Source organism: Populus trichocarpa, chromosome 4, assembly GCF_000002775.5.
Source record: "Populus trichocarpa isolate Nisqually-1 chromosome 4, P.trichocarpa_v4.1, whole genome shotgun sequence".
NCBI lineage: Eukaryota > Viridiplantae > Streptophyta > Magnoliopsida > Malpighiales > Salicaceae > Populus > Populus trichocarpa.
The window spans coordinates 375,320-383,860 of NC_037288.2; the positions used below are offsets into that span (position 1 = coordinate 375,320).

The 8,541-nt window shown below is 37.8% G+C and overlaps 1 protein-coding gene across 2 annotated transcripts; it reads left to right on the forward strand.

Moving 5' to 3' along the window:
• The first annotated feature begins 3,142 nt into the window (after positions 1 to 3,142).
• LOC18097335 (calcium permeable stress-gated cation channel 1) lies at positions 3,143 to 8,541 on the forward strand. Of its 2 annotated transcripts, none has more exons than XM_024598473.2 (12): positions 3,143 to 3,594; positions 3,887 to 4,221; positions 4,323 to 4,481; positions 4,601 to 4,736; positions 4,994 to 5,095; positions 5,270 to 5,389; positions 5,511 to 5,591; positions 5,804 to 6,144; positions 6,226 to 6,471; positions 6,558 to 6,882; positions 6,954 to 7,187; positions 8,067 to 8,541. In XM_024598473.2, exons 2-12 carry the CDS (start codon positions 3,908 to 3,910, stop codon positions 8,334 to 8,336), a joined length of 2,328 nt encoding a protein of 775 aa, XP_024454241.1. In that variant the 5' UTR covers positions 3,143 to 3,594; positions 3,887 to 3,907; the 3' UTR covers positions 8,337 to 8,541. The 2 variants fall into 2 exon arrangements, with proteins under 2 accessions (XP_024454241.1, XP_024454244.1); XM_024598476.2 differs by lacking the exon at positions 3,143 to 3,594 and having other exon boundaries at positions 3,893 to 4,078; positions 4,182 to 4,221.

Below are 8,541 nucleotides of genomic sequence, written 5' to 3' on the forward strand. Positions count from 1 at the left end.
AAGAGCCTATACTTAGAAAATTTCTAAAAGGTTGAGGGGAACCCACGACGACACCTATACTTAGAAAAATTATAAGAAGTGGAGGGATGGACCTATAAAAGAGGAGCCTATAGTTAAAAATAATAATTCCAATAGACCGAAAGGAACCTATACTTAGAAAAATTTCTAAGAGGATGAGGGTTTCACATCCATGCCTAGAAAGATTACTAAGAAGCTAAGAGAAACTCATATTGGGTCATTCCCTATGTAGTATGAGGTTCGAATGCCCCATTCTGATATGAGATCTTATTAGAAAATGGTATGCTATAGTGATTCGTAAGGCATTGAACCTCTCATTAGAGAATGGTTGCATGTGGGAGGTCTGATGGTCTCTATAGCAATACGTGAGGCATGGTAGCCCTCTACTAAAAAGTGGTTGCATTTAAGTGTAAGAGGTATATTATCTCCCTAGTGATGGCATGAGATATAGGAACTCCTCACTAAAAAGTGGCCAGTGGAGTGTGGGAGGCCTAGTGAACTCCAAGCGATGACGTGAGGCGTGAGAGCCCTATACTAGAAAGTTATCACATTAAAGAGTGGGGGGCCTATGGCCGCCCTAGTAATGGCATGAGGTTCATAAGCCCTTCATTGGAGAGAGTTCATACCTGAGAGTGGGAGATCTACGATTATCTTTGAAGATTATGTGAGGCTCGAGAGCCCTACTAGAGAGTTGTGCCAGTCCAAGATTGCACTGGAAAGGAAAAAGATCCAAGATTAATCCTTAGAGATTTTATAAAGCTCAAGAGCCTTATTAGAGAGTCGTGACAGTCTAAGACTACATTGAAGAGACGAGAGATCCAATATTAATCCCTGAAGATTTTGTGAGGTCTATGAGCCCCACTAGAGAGTCATGCCACTCCAAGACTACATTGGAAAATGAGAGGCCTATGATTGTCCTTAGAGATGGCTTGAGGCCTGAAAGCTTCATTGGAGAGTCGTGCTAGTCCAAGATCACACCAGAGAGTGGAAGGCTTACAACTGTTACTAAAAATAGTGTGAGGTTCGAAAGCTTTACTAGAGAGTTGTGTTGGTCCGAGACTGTATTTGATAATGGGAGATCTTTGGTCATCCCTGGAGATAACATGAGACCCGAGAACCCCACTAAAAAGTCGTGTTAGTCTGAAACTGCACTAGAGAGTGAGAGGCTCGTGGCTGTCTTTGGAGATAACATGAGGCTTGTGAGCCCTACTAGAGAGTTGTGTCAGTCCAAGATTGCACTAAAGATTTTTTATTGAGGATTGTGTATCCTGAAATGACTCGTTTAGAGTTTGGCGTGTAATGGTAGGATCAGTAATTGATGACCATTATGTAGTATCTATGAGGAGCTCATCTAGAGTACTGGTTATATGCATGGGTATCGTAATGGCTCGAGACTTCTAGAGAGACTTAACGAGTGTGGAGCCAAAATACTTGCTTGAAGGTTACTCTACCTAGACTCCTCCGAGTAGTGCAATTGCCTACTGGAGCTGGGTTTGATTTTTCTCCCAGGTTACCAATACGACTTGAGTAAAGACTTGCACCTGGTTAATGAGTTGTTGAAGACATGGTTGGGTAAAAGTGCCTGTGATGGCGGTAATATGTAAATTTATCATGCGTCAAGCCCATATGTGTTTTGGTTATATGCCATGGATGACCTAGAAATGTAAAAAACAAGTTTTAGAAAGAAACTGATGGTTTTTTTTTATCAGTTTTCCGCAAAACAACGCTAATTAATAATGTCTCAAAAAAATCTAAATAACTTAGGAATAAGGCTTATGTGTTTGATGATTGGTTAATCACTTGGTCTTAGAAATCTACTCAACTCTTCAAATCTAGAATAACTAAAAAAATGTGTAGCTTGATATGGGAAGCAAATACCTGCAGAAGGTCCCCTATGGTAGGTTATGAGACTCTAAGATGCCTAAGTAAGTATCGTTGGAAAGAGAGAGAGTGCAATGATATTTTAAAGAGAGATGCTTTGAAAATATGTATGCAGTAGAGAATGAAGATTGTGAGCCTTACCTGAGTGATTTAAAGGGTATTTATAGTCCATGAACCTTGTTCTTTTACTGGAATAAAGAGATTAGAGAGTCATTTCACCCTTATAAATTAATTTTATATCATGAGTTATGTTTATCCAAGATACCACAACAACACAATTATATTCCACTGAATTTATTCAGCTAAGAGATAGAGACGTGGTAGGCCATCAAAGACTTTTGTGCACCTAACAATGTAGGTGGAGTACGATCAAAGCTAAAATGCCTTTGGGAGATGGGCACAACGTGAGGAGCCGGACAAGGAAGGCTAGACACATAGCCTGAGATCACTCAAATCCCAAGGGTTAGGTGTTGGGTTTAGGGCATAATTAAGTCCAAGTCCAAACAATACACTAGATTAGGTTTGGTAAAGGATCGAGCCCAAAAAGGGTCATGTTACGGGGCCATAGAGAGTTGCGCCCTGTAAGACAGAGGGCTCATAGAGGGTTGGGCCCGATGAGCATCAGGTCTAGAAGGGGTGGACATGGTTAGGGTGCCATGTCCATAAAAGTTAAGTCTAGTAAGGGTGTCAAGTTGAGGGTTAGGCCTAGTAAATCACTAACCCAATGTGATAATTCCTGATAAATCATGATCTACCAGTTTTATAGGTCATTTACAAATGTGTTTCATCATTCCATAGATACGTGTGTTCTCCTGCATCAAATTGATGTGTCAAGCGAACCTTAAAGAGTAAGAATTTACAATGTTAAATGACAAATTTATGGCCAATACACCTTTTTATCGCAGTTAGCATTCACGTCCCCTTTCTAGTTCGAACTTAGTAAGAATTTATAATCCTGGAAACTAAGAAATTAGCTTGATTTTAGCACTTAAATGCAATCCAACACAACCTTGTGACAAAATGCAACAAGGAAAAACTTTCTTTTTGAAGAGTAGCCAAGAAACTTAATTGTTAGCTAAGTGTTACTTAGATGGGAAATCATCAACCTTTTGCAATTGAAGACTGATAAGAAATCTCAACCATAGTTCATGAATTGATCTTTACTCATCTCCAATTCTTTCACTAGAAGTCAAAAGGACAAACCGAAACTTCCACATACCAACCCACTTTCCATTTTTGGACCCTTGTAACAAAGTGCAGAAACGGAGAGGTGGAGAAGAATGAAATGGCTAAGGAAAGAAGAAGAGACTTTAAAATTTTGAATTACCGTTATCTGTGACCGTTGCAAGAATTGTAAAGCCACGTGTTGGCCATAGGTAGAGCGAGTTAGTTATTTTTTCTTTCTGCCACAATTAGCTATGCCAGGATTTTGAGAGGAATTCCTCATTGTATTAAGCATTTTTTGCCAAATGTTGAAATCTGATATTCATCATCTTCTCTCTTTATCGTCCAGCCTGCTCTCTCCTTCTCTTCTCTTTAATCCCTTCTCTGTCAATATCTTGTCAGCACCTTCAGCTTCATTGAATTTTCCATATTTGGCTTCCTGTTGACCTCACAAAGATTGATTCTTCACTGGAATCTCTCTTTGTAGGTTCTATCAATGTCTATCTGCCACAAGTGGTCTCAATAAGAAAAGTATGGTTTCTTTTTTTGTGTTGTACGTATGTTTTTGGGTTCTAATATGTGAAATGTTTGTTAAATTTTGACCCCCAGATGGAAAAAGTTGTTGAATTTGGAGATTAGATTTTTTTATTAGGATTGGTTTAAACTTGAATGTTTGTTTCGCAAATATAAAAACACAAAATAGATGATCTTTCTGGGATTTGTTCTTGAAAAAAGTTGTGAACTTGATGTAAAAGAATGTTTGATGTTTCTGTTGCGTTTTCATTGAAATGGTAACATGTTTCCAATTTTTTTGTTTTCTTAGGTTTCTTTGTTGAAGGTATAAATGGCAACGCTCGAAGATATAGGGGTTTCAGCAGCTATAAATCTACTAAGTGCATTAATTTTCCTTTTTCTATTTGCAATTTTGAGGCTGCAACCTTTCAATGATAGGGTTTACTTTCCGAAATGGTATCTCAAGGGCTTAAGAAACAGTCCCTCGCGGTCAAGGGCATTGGTTAGTAGGTTTGTGAATTTAGACTGTAGATCATACATTCAGTTCTTAAATTGGATGCCTCAAGCACTGAAAATGCCAGAGCCTGAACTTATTGATCACGCAGGATTGGATTCTGCGGTTTACTTGCGCATTTACTTGATGGGGTAATGATGTTGTTCTGGTCTATGCTAATGTTTTCCATTTGTTAATCTTTCTGTTTCTATGCTTCCTTGTTGACAGAAGAGTATGTGCTGTACTTATGCAGACTTAAGATTTTTGTCCCTATAACTATCCTTGCTTGGGTTGTCCTGGTACCAGTTAATTACACTAATAATGCTTTAGAGGCAGAGAAGATGGCGGCCAATGTGACTGCTAGTGACATCGACAAACTTTCGATTTCAAATGTTCCACTTAAATCACAAAGGTGTGAAGCCATCTTTCATTGCCAATGTAACTGTCATTTGACTCGTTCATAGAACTCTCTTCTTTTTTCTTCTGCAAGTAAACCACATAGCAAAAGTCATGCTAAGTCCTGCATTGCAGATTCTGGGCTCATATAGTGATGGCTTATGCCTTTACTTTCTGGACTTGCTATGTACTACTGAAGGAGTACGAGAAAGTTGCATCAATGAGGTTGCAATTTCTTTCCTCAGAAAGACGTCGTCCAGATCAATTCACAGTAAGATGGGAATGTTTCCCTTATTAATTTATTTGCTTTTTTTAACTTTTTTTTTTCTAAATCTTGAGTTTGTTCCACTGTCTCCATTTAAGTAAATAAATGCCGTTTGTGAAATATTTTCAAGTTGGGGAGGGATTCTTGCCCCGAAAACGAAAAAACAATCGAGCAGGGATTGTTTGTGTCTCATCTTGCTTAAAGTTCTAGTACAAATTCTAGTTTATCCTTTGAAGCTTGTATGATTGATTTGGTCTTCACAGGTCCTAGTTAGGAATGTACCTCCAGATCCAGATGAATCTGTTAGTGAGCTTGTGGAGCACTTTTTTCTGGTGAATCATCCAGATCATTATCTCACTCAACAGGTATATTCCCGCTCAAAGCCTCAATTTGAATATATATATATATATATATATATATATATATATATATATATAGAGAGAGAGAGAGAGAGAGAGAGAGAGAGAACTACCATGAAGTTGATTGATTGAAAATTTTCACTTTGTTAATAGTTTTAGAATACAAAAATTCTAATGCAGGTGGTGTGCAATGCTAACAATCTAGCCAGCTTGGTGAAGAAGAATGAAGGCATGCAGAACTGGCTTGACTACTACCGCTTCAAGTATTCTAGAAATCGATCACAGAGGCCTCAGACGAAGGTACTTCTCAAAATGCAATCTGATATACCTGCTTCATGTTTAAATCCACCGAGGCACCGACTATTGCCTTTTCTGAAACCTGATTTTGGTTTTGACCTCAATTTTTACCCTGCTGTTTCAGACTGGCTTTCTTGGTCTCTGGGGGGCAAAAGTAGATGCAATTGATTATTACATATCAGAGATTGAGAAACTGTCGAAAGAAGTAAGTCCCTATCTTCAATTTCTTATCTAAATTACCTAATGATTCAGAACGTTCAAGCTGTTTAGTTGTTTTTCTGAGCATATAAATCCGGCTACCTACTGCAAAAATGCAAGTATAAGTAGTTTACGAGTTGCTTATGAGCTTCTCATTTCCCATTAGTTTTTGCATCACCACTCTAATTTGGTGTCATGGATGGTTCTGCTATTATCCAGATAACAGAAGAAAGGGAAAAGGTTTTAAATGATCCGAATTGTATCATGCCTGCCGCATTCGTTTCGTTCAAGACTCGATGGGGTGCAGCAGTTTGTGCACAAACTCAACAATCAAGAAATCCAACTTTGTGGTTAACAGAGTGGGCTCCCGAGCCGCGCGATGTATATTGGCCAAACCTAGCCATTCCATATGTGTCGCTCTCAGTTAGAAGGCTGATAATTGGAGTTTCGTTCTTTTTTCTTGCCTTCTTTTTCATGATCCCTATTGCATTTGTTCAATCTCTAGCAAGTATTGAGGGAATTGAGAAAAGCCTTCCCTTTTTGAAGCCTGTTATTGAAGTGTGAGTTTTCTTTCATCACAATGCCTCGTCACTTAGTTGCAAGATTCCCTCCTAGACATTACCGATTGTTGTTTCATACAGAGAATTTATCAAATCAGTTGTCCAAGGATTTCTACCTGGGATTGCGCTAAAGCTCTTTCTTATCTTACTGCCGACGCTATTGATGATGATGTCTAAATTTGAAGGCTTGACATCTCTATCATCTTTGGAAAGGAGATCAGCAATGAGATATTACATTTTCATCATTATCAATGTGTTCCTCGGAAGCATACTCACCGGGGCTGCATTCGAACAGCTAGATTCTTTTATCAAGCAGTCTGCCAGCGAGTACGTTTTTCTCACAGTTTTATTCATGCAATTTCAGTGAAGAGCTTCATTTTTTTATGTGTTTCTTGCACGTTTCCTCTGTGCAGAATTCCTAAAACAATTGGTGTAGCTATTCCGATGAAGGCAACTTTCTTCATAACCTATATAATGGTTGATGGATGGGCTGGAATAGCTGGAGAAGTTCTAATGTTGAAACCATTGATAATTTACCACTTGAAGAATTTCTTTTTGGTGAAGACTGAAAAAGATAGGAAAGAAGCGATGGATGCAGGCAGTCTTGGCTTCAACACCGGCGAACCCCGTATACAGCTATACTTTCTGCTGGGGCTTGTATACGCACCAGTCACACCTATTCTCCTTCCATTCATAGTTATGTTCTTCGGCTTCGCTTATGTGGTGTACCGTCATCAGGTAAAGATTCGATCCTTTTGGTTATACCACGTTCAATCTGCAGACTGTTTATGTTCATATTCTCTGCGCAGATCATAAATGTTTACAACCAAGAGTATGAAAGTGGCGCCGCATTCTGGCCTGCTGTCCATGGTCGTGTTATTACTGCATTAGTAATCGCACAGCTGCTTATGATGGGACTGTTGAGCACAAAGCAAGCATCCAGCACAACACCATTTCTCATTGCTCTTCCTGTCCTCACTATATGGTTCCATGTCTTCTGCAACGGCCGCTATAAATCTGCGTTTGTCAAATATCCATTACAGGTGTGTGACTGCTCCGCTTTACCAGCATAATTCTCATCATTTCTTATATCAATCTGAAAGTATTTTATGATATGTCAAGATAGAGTTACCTAATGTCTATGTTCTTGACTAAATTCTTGACAGTTGATACTGTCAAGAATTTAGTTTTTCTGCCATGATGTTTGTCAATGGTCACTTGGGATGGCACAAAAAATCCACATGTATAACCTACCCCAGCTAGTTCGAGGTTAAAGCTTTGCTGTTGTTGATGCTTGTCAAATGAATTTAATTCGTTGTTATTAAAGAGTCTTATAAAATCATTTTTAACTTATGTTTCCTTAGTGTTCTTGTACATGAAATAAATATATAAAAAATTAAAATTATATGTTTAGTTATAAGAGATATAAATATATAAAAATAAATATGTTTCTAAAATATTTTTAAGTAGCATTTAATTACTGTTTCGAGATAGAAAAAATTGAAATGATGTAGATAAAATTAAGAGATTTTAAAAACATAAAAACTCATTCTAAAACTTTATTAGAAAAAGATTTATTTTATATATATTTCATGATATCTCTAGCAAAACACTCTTGTTCTTTCTATTTATTATATATTTCGGAATGAGAAGAAAAAGGAGACATGTCTTTTTTTGTCTCAATTATCTTTATTTTTTTTATTCCAAAAAAAGTAACAAAACAATATTTTATAATTCACTAAAGGCTTGAGCTTCCAAGCTAAAAATTTCTTTGATCATCTTAGAAGTACTAATCTTACTGCTATCACTGCTCTATCCAGTAAAAAAAATGAACACACAGGTTTTCAAGTCCAAAAGTTTTCCCTTGTTAAAAGTTGATATGGAACCATTCTTCCTTTAAACTTTTGAATTCTGGTTTTCAGGAAGCAATGATGAAAGATAGCCTGGAACGAGCAAGTTCTCCAAACTTCAATTTCAGATCCTACCTCGAGAAAGCATATGTGCATCCAGTTTTCAAAGGAGATGGCAACGATGATGATTATGAACAGTATCTGAGTGAAAACCAGGAAGCTGATGCTGAGAATGTGTTAGTGCCTACAAGACGCCACTCTCGAAGAAATTCACCAGCAGTAAGCCGAGCAGCTTCACCTGCTTTATCCGAGGAAGTTCAAAGCGTAGAGCATCGAGTGTGACACTTGCATGCCGATTACATCTCATACTTGTTCTACAGTGGGCAAAGGAAGAAGGGCTAGCTGAAAAATTCTCACAGGAAATCAACAAGTTTTGGATTTTGTGGCAATGAATGGCACTTCAATCTTCAAACACAAATGTAGATTTATATACATATATAAAAAATCACGTGAATTTATTTTTATTTATCATTCGGGTTTCAGGTCT

Bases quoted from the DNA above. Each gene is read 5' to 3' on its own strand.
- LOC18097335 (XM_024598473.2), top strand. From the start codon at position 3,908: ATGGCAACGCTCGAAGATATAGGGGTTTCAGCAGCTATAAATCTACTA. The intron at 4,482-4,600 runs GTGTGAAGCCAT...CCTGCATTGCAG, and splicing joins GTTCCACTTAAATCACAAAG to ATTCTGGGCTCATATAGTGA. The intron at 5,390-5,510 runs GTACTTCTCAAA...CTGCTGTTTCAG, and splicing joins CACAGAGGCCTCAGACGAAG to ACTGGCTTTCTTGGTCTCTG.